Source organism: Wickerhamomyces anomalus, assembly GCF_001661255.1.
Source record: "Wickerhamomyces anomalus NRRL Y-366-8 unplaced genomic scaffold WICANscaffold_3, whole genome shotgun sequence".
NCBI classification, from domain to species: Eukaryota; Fungi; Ascomycota; class Saccharomycetes; order Phaffomycetales; family Wickerhamomycetaceae; genus Hansenula; species Hansenula anomala.
In genome coordinates this window covers 854,983-879,897 of record NW_017567112.1, presented here as the reverse complement: position 1 = coordinate 879,897, position 24,915 = coordinate 854,983, and the positions used below count along the sequence as shown (strand labels likewise).

Here is a 24,915-nt window from a genome sequence, read left to right as displayed (position 1 = left end):
TTGTATTTTATAAAGCATCAAATTATATTTACATAGTATATACAGTTCACTTCTCCAATTTCATAGAAACTGACAAATTCTCCTTCTAATTAAGCTTGATTTCGGTGACTCTTAAACGTGTTTTATGACGCTTTGAAATAGCATGACGAACTCTTCTGTTTCTTCTCTTTGTAACTTCTTTGATAGTCATTGGGTTCTTGGTCTTCTCTATAACAACAGCTTTTATACTGACTAATCTTGGATCCACTGGTTCATTAGCATATGTGAAGTTACGAGTACCAATGGTGGTAACGTCTGTGAAATGTAAAACATCACCAACATCTGCAGTTTTCAAATGGTATGGCAAATTCATAATGTCACCTTCTGTAACTAGGAATGGGTTACCATGAACGCGAACAACAGCATATAATTCATTCGAAAGCTTTAGAGGCGATAGGTCTGGTAATTGTTTTTGTTTTTGTTCAGCTTCTGGAGCACTTGTAGGTGTGGTGGTTGTTGTTGGTTGTTGGTTGAATGCAATTGGTTTTGTGGTGAAGGTGCGTGCAAAAGTTGGTGCAACCGCTGTAGGTCTTATAGTTTGTCTAAGTGATAACCTGGTGAGACTTCTGAATAAAAAACTCATTTTCAATATGTGCAAGAGCTCTCAGTGTGAACTAGCTTTTTATCTAAGAGAAGCTAATTCGGTGAAGTTTTCATCAACATTTTTTTTTTCAAGTATGGAAAAATCAAGTTCGCGAAGAAAAATTACAGAATCTTCCCAATTAGGAAAGTATCTGTTTTGGGTCATAGAATGATTTATAGACAATTATCTACAAACTGGAGCTTTATGACATATTTATATACATAAGTTGGAAATACTGATGTAATTCATCAATTAGTCTGCCTTTTTAGGATGATCAGCTTCCTTCAAAGCTTTCAAAGCCTTCTTTCTTTGTTTCAACATATGTGTGAAAAGAGTATAGAAACCTGGAGCATAGACACCAATGATAACAATTAAAAACCATTTATACCAAGCACCAACAACTTTTTCAGCCTCACCTAAAGATAAAACAATCATACCAATTTCACTAGCAACACCACTTGGATATAAGACAAAGAATAAGTTGTATCTCAAAATGGTCAATATTTTGGCTGGCTGCCCATTACTAGAAATATTTTGAGCATAGTAAAGATATCTGATTATTTCAGTGATAGACCATGATAATGACAAGGTGATATAGGCCCAATGGCTATTTGCTGGAGAATTTGGCAAGACTTGGAAAATACCGTAGACAACTAACAGTCTTGAAGCAACTTGGGAAACTGTGGTCAACACTGGCGATCTAACTATACCAACAGCTGAGTTGTAGACTTCAACTAAAGCTAAAGTTTGAATGATTGTAGTGATTCTGTTGGTTGTCTTGAATAGATCTGGTTGACCAACCAAAATTGAAAGGAAAACGGTGTTGAATAAAACAATAGACCATAATGAGGCTGAAGCCTGGTTATAAAGGACTAGCCATCCTTGAGATCTCTTTTGTTTCAAGTTGGCACTCTGTGACTTCTTTTCGGTAGACATTGTTACGCTCGATGGTTGGAAGTTTGGAGAGAATTGATCTTGTTGATGTTTTAGTTTTTTGGCCATCAAAGTATAAATGCTGAAAAAATCGCGAAAAAATAAAGTGAATTAATGAGACACAGCTTGATAAATCTTTCGATACAAATCAAGTACAGACTACTCCTAGCTATTTCCAGCTGGTTTTAAAATCTTATAAAATTAATCTTGTTGAATTGTAGATATAGAAACTGTGGATGGTATAGTGAATGATCATTAGTATATAAGATTCTTAACCGAATAATTAACCAAAACTAAAATTAAAATAGACCAATAGAAAGAGACGGAAAACAAACATGTGAAAACAATAGTGAAAACAAACAGGCTGAGAAATCAACACAACATTCATTTTCTCAAAATCAAGGAAAAAAACAAAACAGAATATGAGTCTTTTGAAATTTTATAAGAAACGGTAGCAGGCATAAGTCATTATATTTCCCATTTAACAAAGCAAACATTTTTTTCATCATTGATTATTCTTGATATAACTGGCAACATTTATAAGCCTATCTTGTTCATCATCATCCCAGTTTAATTCGCCTTGACTTTTACTTCTTGTAAGGCCATAACCTTCTTCTTTCTCTTCATCGTTTTCATCACCTTCATCGCCAGACAATTCATCATCATCTTCTTCATCATCAACGAATTGCGGTCTTTCATCTCTTGGTGACAACATTTTGGAATATAGTGGATGATCTTTTTTGGTGTATGACTGTCCATCATCATTAGGGTCAACATAGTCATCATCGTCATCAACTGGCATTTGATGAGGACTATACTGTTGATTGTTCCAACCAACCAAGTCATCATCTTCTTCATCTTCATCAGATGATCCAAATTTATCAGGCAAGTCATTGGTTAACTGTTGAGACATGTAACGAGAAAATTGATCTCCTTCAACATCATCTGATTCATTATTACCTCTGTTGTTATCACCCTCTTCATCATCTTCTTCATGTGAGTCGAGTGAGCGATTATTTCCAGTAGTATTATAATCATCGTCAACTTCGCCTGGAGTAATATTATCCTCTGTAGTTTCATCACCACCTTCATCTTCAACACTTCCACCCAAAAGAGCATTATATTTTTCTCTAGTATCAACTAAAGTTTCAGTAACATACACAGTCCATTCAGGAGTTGAAACAGCATCATAGACAATTTGATGAATTGTATTTGGAGGATACAGGGCAGTGAATTTAACAACTTCTTCAGCAATCAGAGTTAAATGTCCCATATAACCCAATCTTAGGCCGTTTGTCTGTTCATAATCTTCACATTTTTGTTGACCTTCAATAATCAATTTATTAATTTCACCACGACCAAATAAATCAATGGCTAAATATTTGTTGTAACCAATATCCATTGATCCATTCAATATTTGTTGAACAATATCGAAAACAACATTATGCAAAAAGTTATTCCATGGGAAACAGAAAAACATATTCAGTATGACCAATATGACTTGATTATCAGCTAATGCAATCTTTAATTGATCACCAACAACTGGATTTTTACGTATTTGTGTTTCATGTTCATCATATTGGATCTCCAAAGTTGTATCAGCATCTGAATCAGGTTCCGATTGGATTTCCAGACTTGGTTTATTTTCAGTTGGTGTTGAATCTTTATCATCATCAGTAGTAACATCCTTCTCTTTGACTTCTTCCTTCTCTGTGGTTTTATCCTCTTCATTATCTTGCTCAGTGGACGATATGCTCAATCTTTTAATGACTTTTGATGCTTCATGATCAGAATCTTCGTCTCCAGCTTCATTTTGCGCACCTTCTCCTTCCTCTCCTTCTTCATCATCTTGTTGCTTCTCTAATGCAATGACACGTTCTCTTTCTATATCTCTTTCTCTAACTATTTCTTCACCCTTTTCATCATTCAATAAACCCATGTTTGAACAATGCAATAATTCTGCAATCAATTCACAAATCTTGAATCTTTCAAAACCTAAAGGCTCAATTGAACCAAAAGGTGTATCCATAGGAGGCAATTTTGTGTCTTTTAATAAAGATGCAAACTTTGGAATATTTTTAGAAAAAACTTTGATCAAATGACCTAAATATATTGGATCTCTTGAAGTTGGAGGATGTGATTCAATAGTGATGAATAAAACAGGGACAAAATCATAATCTGAATTGTTTTTTCTGATGATTTCAATAATTATACCAACACCATTAGCTAAACTTGTACCGCCTTTCAACATCAATTCACACAGTTGGTTCATTATTTTTTCTGAAACCAATTCTCTTGTCAATTCATTTGGGCCTATAGTGGAATTATCAGTGTTTGAATTAGCACTTATTGTGACAAATGCCTTAATGAAATCACCTGCTGCTGATTGTACAGAGGCATTAACTTTTGGGTCTAAGAATGAAATCAATTTTGAAACCAAATTTTGACTTTTCAATAAATCAATAATACCAGTTGGAATATCTTGTTTATCTGTGCTAATAACTTTTAATAAGAAATCCATTAAAGGAGGATTATCAATATGTTTCAAAAATCTATCAACAAGGTTGTTTTGATGCAATAAGAAATTCAACATTTCATCAATCTTCATATCTAGTAAATGCTCATTAATTTTCATGAAATAAGTTGACAGCACCATTGATAAGGGGCAAGGTTTATCTAAAACACTCCAAAGTTTTGATAATAAATCATGATTATCCATAAAAGAATCTGTCAAGGACCAAGCATCCGCACTCAATATTTCAGCAGCAACCTGTGCTCTTCTTGAATGTATTTCTTGAATAGTTTCTGGTTGATCATAATTTTGAACATCATCTGAATCTGAGTCTGAATTCGAATTTAAAGACTTTCTTCTTTTATAATCACTAGATTCACTTTTTGATTCATCTTCTTCATTATCATTATTGTCATTATTATTATTGTTGCTATCGTCATCATTTTTCTCATTTTTTTGAGAATCATCAACAAGATCATCTTCTTCAGTTATTATATATTCAATCAATTTCTCAAGAACTTCTCTTTGTCTCAAGTATTCAATCAATTTAATGTTTGATGAGGCCAACTCTTCCAAAATTTCTTGTTCATCCAAAAGGTCTCCTAAAATTTCTAAATTTGGAGCAAAACTTTCCTCTTCATTCCCAGTGTAATCTTCAAATTTCCCCAATGAAGAATTATCAGGGTCAGTTGAATCATTTGATGATGTAGTAGAGTCTCTCCTCTGGGACTTTGGTGTTCTTTCAACAAATCCGTTATCCAACAAGTTGTTTATAGTGGACACTTCATTATAACCATTTCCAAATCTCCAAAATGAACCCGACATGTTGCTTGTATGATGTTGTTAAATGATAATATGTATGTATGCAAAGAAATCAAGACCCTATGAATAATATAATGTCTTTTATATGTTAATGTGTGGTTTTTTTTATCTAGATTTTGACATTCAATATATAGACCGCAAAATCAGGAATGATAAATAATGCAAAGGTTCAAATCAGAAAACTGGTTTTATTTTTGGAAATAAATGATACAGATTTCTTCCTCTGATTTGAATGATGGATGATTCCTTTTTGATATTAATTTGTTTCGAATGTAATCACCCACAAATATATAAAACACTCAATTGATGTTGTGGACAACTGTGGGCCTTTTAAAACAACTCAAGTAGGGCCTAGAGCAAAAAGGGAGCGTATGCTTGAGTATGAGTTTATCAAGATATCTATGGTCTTTTCCCCAACTCCTTGTAAGTTCAATTGGGAAGCAAGTGGTAATGAAGTTGTATTTCAAGTTGTTGTTGATATGGGATTTCCCTTAGAGAAGAAAAAAAAAGTCTTCCAACCAACTGATTATTAACAATCTGAACGCCAGGGACAGCAGCAACGGGCAAATAGACGGACTCGGAATAGCTTCGTGGAGGCACCAGAACTCAGCAATGGGTTTGATGTTTGGCCTATTGAAGCGGTGGATAGAGACTAACTGCTTTTCAGGGGAGTGTTGTGGTTTGCCTCTTGTTGTTGAGCTCACTTTCATTTGCTGTAAAGGGCATTTGGTCGTTTTTTTTTTCTTCGACGACGAAAAAAAGCGAGACGAAATTCTTGGTTCGCGAAAAGTGTTATGCGACACACGCCAGTAACGAGATGGCAGCTACAATTGGATGGACTTTTAAGCTCATTGTGATTTTGGTGATGGTTGTTTCCTAGAAACAGTCTGGGGACAAGGTTTGGATATCTGCCACTAGGGAGTCAAACGGTGGAATCACACCAGAATTTTTGTAGTCCTTGTTGTCATTTTCAAACAAAACTTGGATCTTGTTTTTGATAAAATCAACATCATACTTATTCAAAAACTTCTTCAAGAACAACAAGATAGGTAGCTCAAATTCATTGAAGAATCTGATATTATAACTGATACATTTCACCAGAACATCCAAAATTTGATCTAATGTTATTTCAAAATCTCCATACTTGTTGGTCTTATTCCAGATTTTAAACTCTTTTGTAGTGTAATTTAGTTCCCAAAGTTCCAACAATTTATAAGCAGCAATAATATCAAACTTAGCACTTAACTGGGTTCTTAGTGCTGCAACAGCATTTTTGAAATGGTGAGTTCTATAGGAAGCTAAACCAATTAATTGCCATTCTAGCCCACTGTGTTTTAATTGTTTTTCATTTTGCAGTTCACTCTCCACAATTAAAACCACTCTCAAATCTTCATATAATACCAAAAACAGATTATCCAACCATCTCTCACACAATCTCTTCTTTTTGATATCATCAGATGAGTCTTTATCAGCTGCTAAGCTAACATTAGATAATGTTTTATATTCATCATCCATGATAAAGACTTTAGATCTGGACTTCAGCAACTTATCCCATCCAATTTGATTGATAATCAATATCAATAACTCATAAGCTGCCCTATATGTACCTCTCATTTGTTGCGAGTTTGTTCTAATCAAAGCAGGATCACATGCCTCAACTTCAAAACGTGGTGAAAATTTGATGGAATTATCACAACCTGGTCCATAAACTTGTGATACATTATCCCAAACTTGCTTAATCTTACCTTCAGTTGGATAAGGCACAGTGATTGGGTCTTTTGGATCAATATAAATCAAATCTTTTGGTCTAATTCCATACATTGGTGCGGAATTCAATGCAACCAAAGCCAGTGGGATGTTATCATTCAAGATGTGAAGCTTTGTCAAATTATACCAAGCTTCAAAATCAACAGGATTGGCATTCACCGCAGCTAAAGCAGGATTCAAAGCTAATTCAAATTTCTCTTTTGAAATCAGAAATTTCACTTGTTCATTGAGCAATAATGCATCCCTTGGATTCTTTTTCAATGCTTCATATAATAATTTGATTGCATCAACTTCTCTATCAGCGAGAAACAAAATTTTAACAATCAATAATGTCACATCCTTTCTAGTTAATGATTGTAGTTGATCAATAGTAAATTCATACAAACTTGTCAACTCGACAATTTTCAAAAGTGCATCAATCAAATAATTTTGAACAATTGATGGTCTTTGGATCAGTGAATTACAACCTAATAATGGCCCCCTTTCAATGAATTTTATCAATCTTGTGATTATATTTTTGGAATGTTGTACTGATTTTGTCAATGGCTTTTCAATTAAGGAAGGAACTTTTCTTTCAAAGTCCAAGTTTATAAGCACAGATCTAACAACTGCACTAACAAATAATTCGTCCCAAATTTCTTCAGTAACTTCATTCAATATCTTATTGCTTCTATCACTTGGTATCAGTTGCAATTGAAATGCGCCTGGGGCGGAGCTAGGAAACTCTGTTCTTATTCTAACATCGGATCTGCTAAATGCATTATAGGAACAATAAGTATAAATATTTGGATGTTTTGACGAAGATGAAGTAGAATTCAAGTTCAATGTAGTCAGATAAGCAACAGGTGCAACAGCTGAGGATACATCTAGCCCTGTAATGTAATGATATTGACCTTCTTCTTTTTGTGATTGTTTGTTGTATTTTGAAATATGAACGAGATCTGGAGGACCTAATTCCTTAAAATTTGGTAAATTTGCTGTTCTAGCTCCAATAGAACCACCAAATGAGTGTTCTGAGACACTTGGGAAGGTGTTAGTACTTATGATCACAATAGCACCTAGAGATACTCACTAAGGTAAAATAACAATTGGTTTTTGGATGGAATGATGGCGTGAATGTGAAGAATCTTTCTTCTTTTTAGGAGACGATGTTCCACCCCCAGAAGGAGCTATGCCTGTGTTGGAGCCGATAGAAGGAGCGACTGACTGACTGCGGGAGTGGCTGGGGTCCCTGCTCGAGATGCTCAGGTTCGACATACTCTCTTCGATCTCAATTGAAGTTTTGTTTGAGCTGAAGTTTGTTTTGGTTTGTTGATTTACGTGTCACTATATAGGCCAGCGTTAACAGCTGAACTCAAGAATTCGCGAAGTGTCGCGAACACGTTTTGCATTTTCTTGAGAAATCTGAAATCTTTTTTTTTGTTTTGTTTTGTGCTCAACAACAGGAGAAGTTTTCAAAGATAGCTTCTTTCTAGAACCAAAAGACTAGATTTGTTTCCCCTTTACTTCTGCATTGTCACTCTGCTCTACTTTACTTTACTTTTCAATTTTTCTCATTTCTATTTTATAAGCTCTACCTGCTTTTTTTCCTATTGAAGAATGACAACTCATGATACCCTATCCACAGCTAGACCCATTGACTCTGAACTTGAACAAAAAAGACAGGCAGTTCTAGCCTCTATGAAGAGAAGGTCGGCAGCAAATTCAAGATCCCATTCCCCAGCTACAATAGCGCCTCCAGTGGTGAAGATTGATGAAGAAGATGATGGTGCTAAGCGCGCTTCCACAGTGACGGAACACAGCAAGCTAAAATCTGACCTATATGATGCTATTCTGGATTTGAGAGCCCTAGGCTTCTCTTTTGAGAAGATTGTGCAACAATCTGGTGTCCATAGAGATTTTTTAGTCCAATGTTATACTGAGTGGAAGTTTCCTGTGCCTAAAGTCATTGATCCACCACCTGCCCCTATTTACAAGTCTGCCACCCCTATAGATAATGCTAGATCAAATTCTGCCACTCCAGTTAATGGGTTCCAGAGGCCAATGTTCAATAATAAAGTTTATAGAGTTGTTTCCAATGAAAAACCTGAATGGTTAAAGAATCTTGTTATTGACTTGGAAGAAAGCTCCGAGGAAGAAGAGTCTGAATCTGAATCTGAACATGAAGAGGATGACCAAGATAAGAATGATGTGATATCTGATGAAACGGATGATGATACAGTGAAACAAGAAACTGTTTTTTCTGAGGAGTCCCATGAGATACTGTCAATTTCTAAATCTTCTTCCGAGGAAGAGTTAGTAAACTTGTCTAAAAAGATTGATGAACAGAATAATAAAAAAAGAAAATTATCAAACGTTGAACTGGATATAGTTAAGAAGAATAAGAAAGAAATAAAGTCAGAAATCAAAGAGTTGAGTGATCAAATAAAATCAAAAGAAAATAAATTTTATGAAGTTAATACGTCTATCCCAGAGCTAAAATCAAAATTACAAGAGAAAGAGAATCAACTATCTTGGTTGAAAAAACAAGTTGAAAATTTAGAGAATGAATCCAATGAAATCAAGGAGACTCTTGCCGATAAAGAGCATGAATCTCACACTTTTCTTTCATTGAAGAGTAAACTTGCCAATAAATTGATTGAGTTAGAGGACTACGAAAATGAGGAAGACAAAATTAATGAGTCCGAAAAGAGAAGAGTGGAATTGAAAGAGAAACTCATCCAGCAGATGAAATTGAAGAAACAACGTAAAGTTGAGGAGTTGGCCCAAAAAGAAAGAGAAGTAAAGGACCAACAAAAACAAGAAAGACAGACTGAAACAAATAACATACAGGATAATAACAAGAATGATTTAGTTTATGCTGACACTATTCATAAGATTCCAAAGGTAATTAGCATACTTTGATTGTTTTTTTCAAAAGGAAAAAAAAAGAGGAATGGTATTGTGTTGATTTGAACTTTCACTAAGCTCATCCACATTTGATTTCTGTTTTTTTTTCTTGTTTTTCCCATCATGAGTATAATTTCCGTTCTTTTTGAACATACTAACACTACCACCTAGGCTCAAGCTGACCACTTCACCCCATATCATTCTCTTGGGCTCAGAAAAAAGACACAGAATAGAACAGAGGCTAATGATAATGATCAATTGTGTCCTATTGAATTAATAAATGGAAAGTGTGACGAAAAAGGTTGCAAATTTCAGCATCTTAGCTCCTGAAGAAAGTGTGTTAAAAAAAATAATTAATGAATTATGAAGTCTTGTCATTTGTGTTTAGTCTACGTTATAGATGTGCATATCATTTTAAACTATGTTGTAAATTATAATATCAATTAGTTTAAGCTTATAACTCACCTGGAACTGGGTATTGAGAAACCCACTCAGCAACTTCTTTACCTAAAGCTTTAACATCATCAGATTCATCCGCTAATCTTTTGAAGTCAGCTAACAAAGCTCTAGCATCATCACCTTTAGCATTATTTTTTAGCTCGAGTGCAACTTTAACAGCTCTATCAATATAATCAGCAACTTGGTCAAATTCTTTTTGTTCAAAACCACGAGTAGTCATAGCTGGGGTACCAACTCTTAATCCAGATGGAAACAAAGCAGACTTATCACCTGGGATTGTGTTCTTGTTAGCAGCAATGTTGATTCTTTCCAAAACAGCTTCTAATCTTGCACCGTCAATTTTTTTACTACGTAAATCAATCAAGATTAAATGAGTATCAGTACCGTTTGAAACCAAGTTGAAACCTTTTGATTGTAAAACATCTGCAAAATGTTTGGCATTGCTGACAACGTTTTCTTGATAAGTTTTGTATTCTGGTGATTGAGCTTGTTTTAAGGCAACTGCTAAAGCTGAAATGGTATGGTTATGTGGACCACCTTGATGAGCTGGGAAGACTGAGAAGTTGATTTTTTTTTCCAAATCATAGAAAATTTCTTTACCTTTTTTTGTAGTTTTTCTCAAACCTTTTCTGAAGAAAATCATTGCACCTCTTGGACCTCTTAAGGATTTATGAGTAGTAGTGGTAACGATATCAGAGTATGGGAATGGAGATGGTGTAACACCTGCTGAAACTAAACCTGAAATGTGAGCCATATCTGACAACACATAAGCACCAACTTTGTCTGCAATCTTTCTAATTCTTTCATAATCAATGATTCTTGAATAAGCAGAAGCACCAGCAACAATGATTTTTGGTCTGAATAATTCAGCTGATTTTTCTAAAGCATCATAATCAATTAATCCAGTAGATTCATCCAATCTATATGGCATGGTTTGAAAATATTTAGAGATGAACGAAATTTTAGTTGAAGCGGTTTGGTAACCATGAGACAAATGACCACCATGTGGTAAATCAAGACCCATCAATCTGTCACCAACATTCAAAACAGCTGAATAAGCATACAAGTTAGCTGGTGCACCTGATAATGGTTGAACATTAACACCCCATAATGAAGGATCTAAATGGAAAGCTTCCAAGGCTCTTTTTTGACATAAACTTTCAGCTTTATCAATAAATTCATTACCACCGTAATAACGTTCACCTGGATAACCTTCTGAATATTTGTTTTGCATTTCTGAACCTAATAAATCCATAACAGCTTTTGATGTAAAGTTTTCTGATGGAATCAAAGTAATTGATGATTTTTGACGTAAACGTTCAGATTTTAAAATATCAGCCATTTCTGGATCAATTTCTTGAACATTTTTAGAGATTAGCTATGAATATGTTAGTATTGATACTGGATCTTGTAATTTTTTAAAAAAGCACTCACCTCTTGTGATTTTGTAGAAACAGCATAGTTTCTCTAAGCAAAAAATGTTAGTTATTAAGTACTTGATGGCATCCTTGAAGATTGACACATACAGCTAAACGACCAGCTAATGGTGTTCTGGCAATTGAGCGTAGCTGAAGACGAAGCATTTTGATTAATTGATTGGCTGTGAGCTACAACGATGTAGGAATCAAGGAAAAGGCCCAAATCTTTCAGTCTTTATACCTTTGTGATGTCGCTGGTTATTTTTTCTACACACCAAAAAAAAAAAAAAAAAAATAAACTCATTCACGTGACTTTATCAGAGTCAGAAATTCGACCCCAGAGACCTGCTCGGAGTCAACGAACTTCAACCTTGACTGTGATGGAACTTGAACCTGTTTTGACACACTTTCAGCGTTCTTGAGTGTCTTTTGGGTGGGCATTTACTATGAGGACAGGCCGAGTCAACACTCTTATCTAGCTGCTCTATGATTTCTTCCACTGTGATCCGATTTGACGGCTCAACCTGAAGCACTTTGGAAACAACAGACTCCCAAACTTCAGTAGGGAACTTATCTTCAAGGAATGTTCGATCTTGTTTGAAAGCCTTGAAATCTGGGTCTGATTCTCTAGCTGCCTTCCATGGGAAATCCAAATTTAACATACTGTATAGAACGATACCAAGTGCCCATATATCACTAGCCTCACCGTCATACTCCAAGTGCGACATTGCTTCCGGGGACACTAATGCTTCTGTACCAACAACTCCACAAGCTGGCTTCTTCTCTTTAGTTCCATAATAAAAAGCTGTTCCGAAATCTATAAGCTTAACGGTCCCATGCTCATCTAGCTGCATATTCTCCAACTTCAAATCCCTATGAGCTATACCTTTACGGTGAAGATAGTTTATTCCTTCACATACCTGTCTGAAAAAGCAAAACAATTCTTCTTCATATGGTCTTGCTGATTGAATAACCCTGAGTAGTGGATATGGAGCATACTCTAGTACCAACTCATTAGTTGATACCCCAGAAATGAAGTTATATGTCTTTGCAATATTCGGATGATTCAATTCTTTTGCAATATCGTATTCCATAAAGCACCTGCTTTTATATTCATCTTTTGTTTCATAACTTTCTTTCCCTCTGAAAACCTTTACAGCATAATATTCATCCTCTTGCTTCTTGTAATATAATTCAACTTTTGATGAGATCCCGGATCCTAAAACATCAACTTTTTTCCCATATTTTGATAAGGAATTTCCTAACGTGGTGAATGAACTGGCTCTTGAAATTGATGGTGATGATTTCTTATCTTCATGGCGTGATGAACTTGAACTTCTGGATCTTGAGGAAGGCCGTATTCTGCCAAAGAAAGATTTCAAATTGATCTGAGAGCCACCGTGCTCACCGTTGTGGGTTGTCATTTGAATTAGTTGGGGTTAGATACTGAATTGGAGTCTTCGAGGAGACGAATATGGAAAGTAGCTTTAATCGTTCCCGAAGTATCTTTGCCCTGAGAGAGTTTCCAAAGCGATGAGATTGACAGCATTCTATTGTTAAGATGTTGAATTGTTGGTGTTCTTGGGACATTTAGAATCTGGCAGATTTTAGAGTTCCGAGGTCACCGGAAATCCCCTTTGGGACAAACATAAACAAACATCAAAATATTTTGGATTTGATCAACAGGCCTTGGAACAGGAACCAAAAAAAACAAAAACAAAACTTCTGAAAAAGCTTGAAAAGAGCGTACATTGGCAAGAGCAGTACTACAAGCTATACAGAGGCCATTCAAACCAATAGTCATTACACAAACTAACTGAAGTCATTCCTTTAAAACTTTTTTTCACCTTTGTTTTGATTAGCATTCATATTTGTTTACAATCGCTCTCAATTTCAAATCATAACAAAATTTCCAAAGAGCAACAACTTTAATTTCAAAGGAACTACATCAATCTATCAACTTTGTCCCCCACCATAATTTCTCAATCCTCAAAGCTTATACAATGCACCAGCGACCAATAGGTCGTTCTTCAAGTTTGGTTCATTGTTTAGCAGTGTTTTTATCCATAGCAACTGCCGTTATATCAATATTGATACTGAAACAAAAAACCCATGATTTAAGTCGATCAAGTATAATTTCCTTAATTACTGGTGAATTATTATCAGTGCTATCATTACCTTTGTTATTGTTCAATTCTAAAACAGCATTATGGGGGTTGTTTACTTTAGGAGGTTTATCAACTGCACTTTCATTGGGAGCTGGTCTCGCATTGATTAATAACCTCATCTCATCAAACATAGTTGGAAACATGAATCCTAAGCTGCTAACTTCATTATTATCATTAATTGTTTCTTCCCAATTGCTCCATGGACTGTCATTAAGTACCCATTTGCATTCAATTCAAGATTTTAGCCATTTGTTCATAACTGAGCAGGAAAAACACGATATTGACAGCCTGAAGGAAAAAGTTGTCACTTTGAAAGCATCAGCAGCAACATTAGTGGAAAGTAGAAAAACTTCAGGAAACCAAGAAAGTGTTGTGAACCATCAAAGTATCCACAGTAAAAACAACCAAAATAGTGAACAACAATCTTCAATTTTCCAATCAACCAAATCTCGCTTTAGTTCTAAAGTTAGTTTAAATTCATCAAATGATGTGAACAAATCAAACAAACTGAGTATTCCATCACATTCCATAAAGAAACTTTCAATGATCAACCAATCAAGCTCATCAACCAACATTTCAATTGCACAATCTCACCAACCAACTATAGAAACAACAACAACTCCTATAGATACAAACTTCAAGAGTGCACTTACAGCAAAGAATTTGATTTTGGAAAGAGATGCATTGAGGAGAATACCCAGTGCATTATTACCTCCACATTTAAAACCACAAACAAAACAAGAGCAACAGCAACAATCTTCTAAGCCTCAACCTTCTTTAATGATCAAAACATCACAAAGTCAATCGAATTTGACCCATGGAACACTCAAAGAAAACATTCCAGAATCTATACCTCGGGCTGCAACATTCAGTAATATTTTCACAAATCCTCCTTTTGAACTAAACAATGGAATGACAACCATTACACCAACTGATTATGAAAATAGTTATGAAAATTTTCAGTTTAATCAATTGAGAGCACCTATTGAACCATCCAAGAGGTTGATGAAGTCCGCACATTTTGGTGAATTTAGTTCTGCTGAAGAAGAGGGTGAAGACAGATTCTCTTTGAGTGAAGACGAAGAAGATGTTATTTCAAATAATGGTTCAGAGGTTTCAAATAAATCCACAGAGGAAGCATTGAAATTTGTTCAAGATGCACATGAAAAAGGGTCAAATGAATTTATTAGAGATGTGATTGATCAATCAAAATCAACTTTACAGCTAGAAAGGGTCACCACACCAACTACTTTAACAAAAAGTAAAAGTCATTCACCTCACAAATCAATTTTCAAGAGCCATCACAATAGAAAAGATTCATCAACATCTGTCAGTTTCAAAAACTTTAGCGTCTCAATGCCATCATCACCAAGAAGAAAATCCATAATAAACTCACCCAAGAAACTGAGAATCAAAAACCTATCATTATCAAGTATCGTCTTCAAAGATACCGAAGAAGAACTTCCAAATCTTTCCTATGTTCATGAACTTCAAAGCTCACCAAGTAAAAAACGTCGTGCTTCAGTAGTGACCACAACTCCAACCAAGAATAAACATTTTGATAATATTCTAGCTGAAAAATCGAATACAACACCAGAATCAAATTGGTCAGAAAACTCACACAAGAGTGTTTTCCCATCAGAAGTGATTGGTGAATATGACAAGGAGAAGTGGAAAACCATGGAAAGACTGCACTTAGTCAAGCAGCAAGAGACTTTAAAAGATGAAGCTGCTAGCTACCCTGGACCAAGTACTGCATTATAAATCATCACTCATAGATCATCATCATACCCATATTTTCTTTCATTACTTAGTTCTCTCTTTTAATAACAATTTGCTCTATAGTTCGGTTAAATGTTCGTTGTAGTGACATTTTAACAGCTCGAAATCGCGACTAGTTTGGCTGCCGCGAAATCAGTTTCTCGTCAAGATGAAAAATTCAAGAGAAAAAGTTGCCACGATAACACTCGAGACATATTCTCAACTCCAACCAATCAATCAAAATGGCTGACAATTTGGTTGACAATAAGGCGGTGAAGTCCTCGCAGCTGCTAAGACCTAAGGTCTTGACACAGCGTCCTTACGTCTTCCCTTTCCTCGTTTTATATCCTTGGTTCTTCCATATCTATTTCAACAATTATGATGAGTACATTAAAGGGTCCGAATGGACTTTTGTCTACTTGGGTGCTATCATCTCTTTGCAAATGCTGTTACTCTTGATGCCAAACTGGAACATCAATATCGATGCATTGTTCAATTACTCAAAAGTTAAAAGTTTGGATGAAGCTTCTCATATTTTGATCGTTGCGGCACCAAACAATGGTCTTGGTGCAATCGCTGAAATCAGCCGTGATAAGTATCCAGATGAAATCCAAACTTCCTTTGTGTTCCAAAAAAGACGCTTCATCTATCATCATGAAGATGCTTCTTTCACTCCTCCAAGATTTGTTGTTGATCAAGAACCAAAATTATCCGAATTTCAACAATCAAAAGGTATCTCTGGTGACATTTCTAAATTGGAACGTTTATACGGTAAAAACACTTTTGATATTCCTATTCCAACTTTCTGGGAATTGTTCAAAGAACATGCCACTGCTCCATTCTTTGTTTTCCAAGTTTTCTGTGTCGGTCTTTGGTTATTAGATGAATTTTGGTATTACTCTTTATTCACTTTGTTCATGTTGGTCAGTTTTGAATGTACTACAGTTTTCCAACGTCGTACTACAATGGGTGAATTTAGAACAATGGGTGTTAAACCTTTCAACATTTATGTCTACAGAGACAATAAATGGACTGAAATCTCAACTGTTGATTTATTACCAGGTGACTTGGTTTCAATTACAAGAACTGGTGATGATTCTGCTATTCCATGTGATTTGATTTTGACTGATGGTTCAGCTATTGTTAATGAAGCTATGCTTTCTGGTGAATCTACTCCTTTATTGAAAGAATCTATCAAATTACGTCCTGCTCATGAAAATTTGCAATTGGATGGATTAGATAAGAATTCTGTCTTACATGGTGGTACTAAAGCCTTGCAAGTTACTGCTCCAACCGATCCAATTGTTCAATTAGCTCCAGATAATGGTGCTTTAGCTATTGTTTGCAAAACTGGTTTTGAGACTTCTCAAGGTTCATTGGTCCGTGTCATGATCTTTTCTGCTGAAAGAATCTCTGTCGGTAACTACGAATCTTTGTTCTTTATCTTATTCTTGTTGATCTTTGCCGTTGCCGCTTCGTGGTATGTCTGGGTTGAAGGTACAAAGATGGGTCGTATTCAAAACAAATTGATCTTGGATTGTATTTTGATTGTTACATCAGTTGTTCCTCCTGAATTACCAATGGAATTAACTATGGCTGTGAACACCTCTTTGGCATCTTTGAGTAAATTTTACATTTACTGTACTGAACCATTCCGTATCCCATTAGCGGGTAGAATTGATGTTTGTTGTTTTGATAAAACTGGTACTCTTACTGGTGAAGATTTAGTCTTTGAAGGTTTAGCTGGTTTTGGTGATTCTATTCGTCATTTATCAAAACCAAGTGAAGTTCCAGATATCACAAACCATGTTTTAGGTTCTGCTCATGCTTTAGTCAAATTGGATGATGGTGAAATTGTTGGTGATCCAATGGAAAAAGCCACTTTGGAAGCTGTTGGTTGGAAAATTGGTGAAAAGGATATTGTTTTCAGAGAAACTTCCAAATCAAAGACTGAAAAAATTAAAATTCTACGTCGTTTCCAATTCTCTTCTGCTTTGAAACGTTCTTCCTCAATCTCTACTGTCGGTCAAAAAACTCTTGTCTCCACTAAAGGTGCTCCAGAAACCATTCGTGAAAGATTAACCAAAGTCCCAGAAAACTATGAAGAAATTTACAAATCATTTACTCGTTCAGGTTCCCGTGTTTTGGCTTTAGCTTACAAATACATGGAGGATAACATTTCTCCAGCTAAAGTTACAAAACTAGATCGTGATGCTGTTGAAACTGGTTTAATTTTTGGTGGGTTTATTGTTTTCCATTGTCCTTTGAAAGAAGATGCCATTGAAACTATTGAAATGTTGAATGAATCAAGTCATCGTTCAATCATGATTACTGGTGATAACCCTCTTACTGCTGTTCATGTTGCTAAGGAAGTTAAAATTGTTGAAAGAGAAGTTTTGATCTTGGATGCTCCAGAAGAACACCATGGTGATCATGAATTAGTTTGGAGAAGTGTTGATGAATCTAAAATCATTCCATTCTCAAGTTCTGATAAAATTGACGAATCTACTTTCAAGACTCATGATATTGCTATTACCGGTTATGCTCTAGCTAAATTGTTGAACCATCCTCAATTACACTCTTTGATTAGACATACTTGGGTTTATTCACGTGTTTCACCATCTCAAAAGGAATTTATTTTAACCACTTTAAAACATTTGGGTTACAATACTTTAATGTGTGGTGATGGTACAAATGATGTTGGTGCTTTGAAACAAGCTCACGTTGGTGTTGCTTTGTTGAACGGTACTGAAGAAGGTATGAAGAAAATGGCCGAAGCTAGAAAAATTGACTCTTTACAAAAAGTTTATACCAAGCAATGTGATATCATGGAAAGATGGGGTAAACCACATCCACCAGTCCCATTACCAATTGCTCATTTGTATCCACCAGGTCCAGGTAATCCAAACTATTTGAAAGCTATTGAAAAACAAGGTATCACTGTTACTGATGAAATGAGAGAATTGGCTCAAAAAAGTGCTGTTGTTAGTACCACTGTTGCTCAAGGTAAAGCTCCAAATCAAGCCCAATCTGAGTTGGCTGATAAATTATTAGGCTCATTGAATCAATTGGAAGAAGACAGTGAAGCTCCTACCTTAAAATTAGGTGATGCTTCAGTTGCTGCCCCATTCACTTCTAAATTAGCCAATGTCTCAACTGTTACCAACATCATTCGTCAAGGTCGTTGTGCACTTGTGTCCACAATTCAAATGTATAAAATTTTAGCATTGAATTGTTTGATTAGTGCTTATTCTTTATCTGTTATTTATCTTGCCGGTGTTAAATTTGGTGATGGTCAAGCTACTGTTTCCGGTTTATTGATTTCTGTTTGTTTCTTGAGTATTTCTAGAGGTAGACCAGTTGAAAAATTATCAAAGGAAAGACCACAACCAGGTATTTTCAATATTTACATCATGGGTTCTATCTTAGGTCAATTTGCTGTTCATATTGCCACCTTAGTTTACATTACTGCTGAAATTTATAAATTAGAGCCAAGGGAACCAAAACCTGATCTTGAAAAAGAATTTGCCCCATCATTATTGAACACTGGTATTTTCTTGATTCAATTGGCTCAACAAGTTTCAACTTTTGCAGTCAATTACCAAGGTTTACCATTCAGAGAAAGTATCAAGGATAACAAGGGTATGTATTATGGTCTATTAGGTGTTGCTGGTTTAGCTTTAGCCGGTTCCACAGAATTCATTCCAGAATTGAATGAAGCTATGAAATTTGTTCCAATGGAAGCTGAATTCAAGACAAAATTGACAACCACAATTGTTTTGGACTTGGTTGTTGCATGGGTTATTGAAGTCGTTTTGAAATACTTTTTCATGGATTCAAAAGCAGCCGATATTGCTCAACGTGATTGAACGATTATAAAGTGATTAGAGAATGTTTTACGGTCATTACATAAAGAGAACGCGTCTCTTTTGAAAAAGTAACAGGTTTTGTTACAATACAATTAATGTACATTATTGATAAAATAGTTTTCATTGTAGTCTAGCAAGCAACTCTCCTCTATCTAGTTCATTCCATTTCAAAATGGTTGTATCTTTTGTTTCCGCTGATTTGAAAATATCTGGAAACTTTTGAGTTAGGTGGACAGCAATATCTTTTGCTTCCTGTTCGCTAACAGGACTTTTGGTAAAACTATTTTGAAATAATTCACTCAACTTTTCCAATGTATATGAGGTATCTGGTCTCAGGGTAAACAAAATCTCCAATGCTGCTTTCAATTTCCCATCCAAAAAGTTTTCATATTTTTCTTCAGGTGTTTTATAGTTTTCCATTTTCTCACGTTCCTTCATTCTTATCCTTTCTAAAAGTGACATTCCAGATTTTGCAGTTTCAACATTTTCTGATTTTTGTTTGATTACATATTTCTCCTTGGAATTCTTGAGAACCTCAATCTTTGATCTTTTCCTTATTGGTCCTTCGTCCGGTTTCTCTATATCATTTCTGGACAAAGTTGGCACATCATCTTGATGCTTGTTCTCTTGAAGCCAATTGGATGATAGTGAAGAAAAAGCTTCGGCTCTTTTAAGAAGTGATTTATAATTGAATGCATCCTTAGCCTTATCAGTATCAATCATCAATTCATTGTAATCATTTAGTATTAAAGGAACTGCATCTCTGTATAGGTACAAAATTTTCAACAAGTCATCATCAGTGACGCTAAACCCTGTAAAACTTTTGATTTTTGGATAAACCTCGTTTATATTAGCATTTGAAGTTCTATTTCTTATCACCAATGGAACAGATTTATCTAAAGCATAGAATATTTTGTTCAATCTTTTAACCGTTTTTTCCAAGTCTGTCGATTCTTTCTTCAATCTTAACTTTGCGTATTGGTCTTGGATATCCTGTTTTCTTAAGATTTCTGGATACCAATGCTGAGCAGCTTTCCTATGATTCCTTATTTTGCTATAAAAAATTTTCTCACCAGTAATGTCACCATCTTTGAGGTCAGATTTGATGTTTGAATTGCTGTGAAGCTTTTCTCTGCGATCTCTTTCATAGAGCAAATCTTCTGATATATGGAGTGGTTTCAATTTTGAGTCAAGGTTGAGGAATGGTGAAAACGACACAATTGTAGACTCTGATGAAGTAGAAAGAACTTTAAAATTATTTGAGATGCAAACACCATTGGTCAGGAATTCCAACAGCTGACCAGAACTAACAACAATAGTGTTTGGTTTAGGTGGAATATCAATCCAAGTATCATATAGATCCTGGGCTTGTAATGGTGTTTGATGAAACAAAAATTTAAGAAATTGATATTCTTTATACGACTCGATCAGTTGGCTTGATGACTTAGCTTTTGACTTCGGTGGTAGCTGGTGCCTTATTTTGAGCTCTGAGTGGACTGAACTTTTGTTACTTGAGTCAAAATACTTTGAAAATTCTTTGTTATCAATTGACAATGACTGGAGTATAAGATCCGTGACAATACAAGCAAAGCCACTAAAAGCTTCAAAGAACTGATCAGTGGACCGTTTGAATAGAGGGACCTTCAATTGAGACGGGTACTGGTTTGGGCCTAGAACATTGTTGTATGTATATGAGTTGGTGTTTAGGATATCATTGGTTGAGCACAAACTCATCTCTTCTGCAGCTTCAAGATCATACTCATTGGAGGTTGTATCATAGCCCACAAAATGTTTGGAGTGATCTAGACTGAACTTTTGCTTCTCTTCTTCAGGTAGTTGAAAAACTTTTGCTGATTGTTCAAACAATAGTTCAATGATGTTTTGATCCAAGAGATCATCATAATTTTTCAGATAAAAAAACCCATAATTTATTAGTGCATGTTTGAGCTCTTTCAATATTTCAATCTTGTGAGTAATTAACAATGACAAATCAACCTCAGGTATAGTCTTTGATGCCATAACAGTGACAAACTCAAAAGTTTTGGAAAGAAGAAGTTGTACTCATACGCGTTTCTCTATCTGAAAATATTTCGTGTATTCCGACCATGCGCGTGATATATCATGTGACCATGCATCTCGGATATGATCTCCTTTACCCTGACTCCGATGGCAGCAGATCGAGTTCCGGGTAAAATCCCGTTTTTTTTCACCATGTCGAAAAAAAAAACCTTCGAAACAATTCTACTCCCACATTTGCCAGCACTATATATACCCTTCTCAACTCCAATTTCAAGGTAATTGAAATACTAAGGAAGAGCAGACTATAGAAACACATCCCCAAGATGCTTGCCAACAGTTTTATGCGTAACTCTTTGCGTAACGTGAGTGATGATTGAATCCAGAGATGACGGCCTTTCTTGAGATGCTGATGACGATGACCCATTTGCTCTTGTCTGGAGAGTGAAAAGTTTCATCATCAACATCGAATTCAACAACCAACATCAATGGAAATGCTTTGTAACTGAGGAATATACTAACATTAGATAGACCACTCGTCGCTTACCAACTTTATCCCGTTTCAACTCAAATGGTAAAGTCCAAGGTCAAGTTATTGGTATTGATTTAGGTACCACTAACTCTGCTGTCGCCTTGATGGAAGGTAAAGTTCCAAAAATCATTGAAAATGCTGAAGGTGCTAGAACCACTCCATCTGTTGTTGCTTTCACCAAAGAAGGTGAACGTTTAGTTGGTATCCCAGCCAAACGTCAAGCTGTTGTCAACCCAGAAAACACTTTGTTCGCCACCAAACGTTTAATTGGTCGTCGTTTCGAAGATGTCGAAGTCCAAAGAGATATCAAACAAGTTCCATACAAAATCGTTAAACACAGTAATGGTGATGCTTGGTTAGAAGCTAGAGGTCAAAGTTACTCACCAGCTCAAATTGGTGGTTTTGTTTTAAACAAAATGAAAGAAACTGCTGAAGCTTACTTAGGTAAATCAATCAAAAACGCTGTCGTTACCGTTCCAGCTTACTTCAACGATTCTCAAAGACAAGCCACCAAAGATGCTGGTCAAATTGTTGGTTTAAACGTTTTACGTGTTGTTAACGAACCAACTGCTGCTGCTTTAGCTTACGGTTTAGAAAAAGCTGAAACCAAAGTTGTTGCTGTTTTCGATTTAGGTGGTGGTACTTTCGATATCTCCATCTTGGATATTGATAACGGTGTTTTCGAAGTTAAATCTACCAATGGTGATACTCATTTAGGTGGTGAAGATTTCGATATTGTTTTAGTTCGTCACATTGTTGAACAATTCAAGAAAGAAAACGGTATTGATTTAGGTAATGACCGTATGGCTATTCAAAGAATCAGAGAAGCTTCAGAAAAAGCTAAAATTGAATTATCTTCAACCGTTTCTACTGAAGTTAACTTACCTTTCATTACTGCTGATGCTTCAGGTCCAAAACATATCAACTTGAAAATCTCAAGATCTCAATTTGAAGGTTTAGTTGATAGCTTAATCAAGAGAACTGTTGACCCAGTTAAAAAAGCTTTGAAAGATGCTAACTTGACCACTTCAGATGTTGGTGAAGTTATCTTAGTTGGTGGTATGACACGTATGCCAAAGGTTGTTGAAACTGTTAAATCATTGTTCAACAAAGAACCATCTAAAGCTGTTAACCCAGATGAAGCTGTTGCTATTGGTGCTGCTATCCAAGGTGCTGTCTTGGCCGGTGAAGTTACCGATGTCTTATTATTAGATGTTACTCCATTATCATTAGGTATTGAAACCTTAGGTGGTGTTTTCACTAGATTGATTCCAAGAAACACAACTATCCCAACCAAGAAATCACAAATCTTCTCCACTGCTGCTGAAGGTCAAACTTCTGTTGAAATCAGAGTCTTCCAAGGTGAACGTGAATTGGTCCGTGACAACAAATTGATTGGTAACTTTACCTTATCTGGTATTCCACCAGCACCAAAGGGTGTTCCACAAATCGAAGTCTCCTTCGATATTGATGCCGATGGTATCATCAACGTTTCAGCCAGAGATAAAGCTTCCAACAAGGATGCTTCTATCACTGTTGCTGGTTCATCAGGTTTATCTGACTCTGAAATCGAAAAGATGGTTAACGATGCTGAAAAATTCGCTGAACAAGATAAAGCTAAGAGAGAAGCTGTTGAAAATGCCAACAGAGCTGATCAAGCCGTTACTGATACCGAAAAATCCTTAAAAGAATTTGAAGGTAAAGTTGACCAAGCTAAAGCTGATGAAGTTCAAAAACAAATCACCACTTTAAGAGAATTGATTGCTAGAACTCAAGCTGGTGAAGAAGTTGATGCTGAAGAATTAAAGACCAAGACTGATGAATTAAGACAATCATCCATGAAGGTCTTTGAAGATTTATACAAAAACCAAGGTGAAGGTGAATCTAAACCAGAAGACAAAAAAGAATAGATAAACTGATTTAAGTTTTTATTATCATTTTTTTGCTTTATAATTCTGATTTTCATTTCATGAGTTTTTTTATCTCTTCATTATCTTTTTTGTTGTTAACGTTCCCTAATGAGTTGGGACTTTTTGTTTGAGTATTTTCCAGGGGATAATGTGACGTCCATTAATGATTTGTACATAGGGTTCATGAATAAAGTGGGTAGAACATTGTTTTCTTGATGCCTTGAATAAAGAGGATTCCAAGGATTTGTATATAGGTCAAAATATCAAATGTTTTTGTGACATATTAAAATCATTTTGTAGCTCAAGTTTATGTTGCAACTGCCCGTAACGAATAGTTTCCAGACTCTGGCGAAAAGTTGAAAGCCGACATCTACGTAGAAACAAAACAGCCTACAATTAAACAACCTCCACAATATTTCTGAACCCATAATCCATAATGCAAGTTGCTCCTCTTACAAAGATAATATTCCTCGCTGGGTTCCTTGCCGCTGGTTTCCTATTGATCATCTTGAGTTGTGCCCTATGGAATAACTGGTACCCCTTATATGTTGGTAAGTATAACCACAGGAAACAGGCAATTAAAATCATAATTACTAACGCATCTCAAAAGTGGGTATTTTCCTTGCTGCTCCAATACCTAATGCCATATTCAGTCGCACAGAGTTTGATGATTTCATGAGCGATTCTTCAAGGTAAGTTGTTAACTTTTGCTCACACCTTCAAGCATACTAACATGTTCAACCTAGTGCCACGAATGATTTTGCCAAATTTCTTACAGGAACATTAGTACTCAGTGGACTGGCGTTACCAATTGTGCTATACCATGTGAGACTAGTTGTTCTGCCAGCTACGGTGATGAGTATGACTGGTGGTCTTATTGTTTACACCTCAATCATTGTGTTTGGGATGTTTTTCCATGAAAATGAAGAAGAATACTGAGAAGTAGAAAGGAAGAGGAAGATAAATCTGTGGAACATAATTTGATGACTATATAATAATGCATTTGTTCATTTTTTTGATTAGATCTTGTATTCTATGGGAGTGCGCTGAATGTACTGAAAGAGATGGTGAAAGGTGAAATAGACCTCAATGAACGCTTAATGAGACAAAAACACATAAAAAAGGGAAATGATGGCTGGGAGTATCATAGAGGAAATCTATCATTCCCATTTCAAGGTAATATTGTTGGAAATTATCGGTAAATAGAGTTCAAAAGGTTATATTGATTACGCTGTGA

General features: G+C 35.5%; 12 protein-coding genes across 12 annotated transcripts; 5 read left to right on the top strand and 7 right to left on the bottom strand.

The window, feature by feature from the left end:
- Positions 1–85: 85 nt before the first annotated feature.
- On the bottom strand, positions 86–439 carry MRPL49 (mitochondrial 54S ribosomal protein bL21m; the record flags this gene model as incomplete). The annotated part of the gene is made up of 1 exon (XM_019180800.2): positions 86–439. A coding segment is annotated over one exon (354 nt), but the record flags the coding sequence as incomplete, so codon positions are not given.
- Positions 440–874: 435 nt separating this feature from the next.
- PHS1 (enoyl-CoA hydratase PHS1) lies at positions 875–1,558 on the bottom strand (the record flags this gene model as incomplete). Its single annotated transcript, XM_019185625.1, has 1 exon — positions 875–1,558. The coding sequence occupies one exon, from the start codon at positions 1,556–1,558 to the stop codon at positions 875–877; it is 684 nt and encodes a 227-aa protein (XP_019039134.1).
- An 841-nt stretch (positions 1,559–2,399) lies between these two features.
- On the bottom strand, positions 2,400–4,883 carry WICANDRAFT_22395 (SAPS family protein; the record flags this gene model as incomplete). The annotated part of the gene is made up of 2 exons (XM_019180944.1): positions 2,400–4,700; positions 4,815–4,883. Coding segments are annotated over 2 exons (2,370 nt in total), but the record flags the coding sequence as incomplete, so codon positions are not given.
- An 882-nt stretch (positions 4,884–5,765) lies between these two features.
- CHS6 (Chs6p) lies at positions 5,766–8,213 on the bottom strand (the record flags this gene model as incomplete). The annotated part of the gene is made up of 3 exons (XM_019183384.1): positions 5,766–7,677; positions 7,729–7,866; positions 8,197–8,213. 3 exons carry the CDS (start codon positions 8,211–8,213, stop codon positions 5,766–5,768), a joined length of 2,067 nt encoding a protein of 688 aa, XP_019039132.1.
- A 42-nt stretch (positions 8,214–8,255) lies between these two features.
- WICANDRAFT_62503 (uncharacterized protein) lies at positions 8,256–9,875 on the top strand (the record flags this gene model as incomplete). The annotated part of the gene is made up of 2 exons (XM_019183383.1): positions 8,256–9,542; positions 9,717–9,875. The coding sequence occupies 2 exons, from the start codon at positions 8,256–8,258 to the stop codon at positions 9,873–9,875; spliced, it is 1,446 nt and encodes a 481-aa protein (XP_019039131.1).
- A 124-nt stretch (positions 9,876–9,999) lies between these two features.
- Positions 10,000–11,587, bottom strand: SHM1 (glycine hydroxymethyltransferase SHM1; the record flags this gene model as incomplete). The annotated part of the gene is made up of 3 exons (XM_019185624.1): positions 10,000–11,382; positions 11,439–11,471; positions 11,531–11,587. The coding sequence occupies 3 exons, from the start codon at positions 11,585–11,587 to the stop codon at positions 10,000–10,002; spliced, it is 1,473 nt and encodes a 490-aa protein (XP_019039130.1).
- A 431-nt stretch (positions 11,588–12,018) lies between these two features.
- WICANDRAFT_19709 (uncharacterized protein) lies at positions 12,019–12,657 on the bottom strand (the record flags this gene model as incomplete). Its single annotated transcript, XM_019180836.1, has 1 exon — positions 12,019–12,657. A coding segment is annotated over one exon (639 nt), but the record flags the coding sequence as incomplete, so codon positions are not given.
- Positions 12,658–13,425: 768 nt separating this feature from the next.
- Positions 13,426–15,354, top strand: WICANDRAFT_62501 (uncharacterized protein; the record flags this gene model as incomplete). The annotated part of the gene is made up of 1 exon (XM_019183382.1): positions 13,426–15,354. One exon carries the CDS (start codon positions 13,426–13,428, stop codon positions 15,352–15,354), a length of 1,929 nt encoding a protein of 642 aa, XP_019039128.1.
- A 191-nt stretch (positions 15,355–15,545) lies between these two features.
- Positions 15,546–19,622, top strand: SPF1 (ion-transporting P-type ATPase SPF1). The gene has a single exon (XM_019182568.1). It carries the CDS (start codon positions 15,594–15,596, stop codon positions 19,218–19,220), a length of 3,627 nt encoding a protein of 1,208 aa, XP_019039127.1. The 5' UTR covers positions 15,546–15,593; the 3' UTR covers positions 19,221–19,622.
- A 597-nt stretch (positions 19,623–20,219) lies between these two features.
- Positions 20,220–21,239, bottom strand: WICANDRAFT_14569 (uncharacterized protein; the record flags this gene model as incomplete). Its single annotated transcript, XM_019180612.1, has 2 exons — positions 20,220–20,668; positions 20,732–21,239. Coding segments are annotated over 2 exons (957 nt in total), but the record flags the coding sequence as incomplete, so codon positions are not given.
- Positions 21,240–21,562: 323 nt separating this feature from the next.
- WICANDRAFT_68486 (Hsp70 family protein) lies at positions 21,563–23,678 on the top strand (the record flags this gene model as incomplete). Its single annotated transcript, XM_019184120.1, has 2 exons — positions 21,563–21,601; positions 21,768–23,678. The coding sequence occupies 2 exons, from the start codon at positions 21,563–21,565 to the stop codon at positions 23,676–23,678; spliced, it is 1,950 nt and encodes a 649-aa protein (XP_019039125.1).
- Positions 23,679–24,114: 436 nt separating this feature from the next.
- Positions 24,115–24,617, top strand: VPS55 (Vps55p; the record flags this gene model as incomplete). Its single annotated transcript, XM_019181703.1, has 3 exons — positions 24,115–24,229; positions 24,289–24,370; positions 24,425–24,617. 3 exons carry the CDS (start codon positions 24,115–24,117, stop codon positions 24,615–24,617), a joined length of 390 nt encoding a protein of 129 aa, XP_019039124.1.
- Positions 24,618–24,915: the final 298 nt, after the last annotated feature.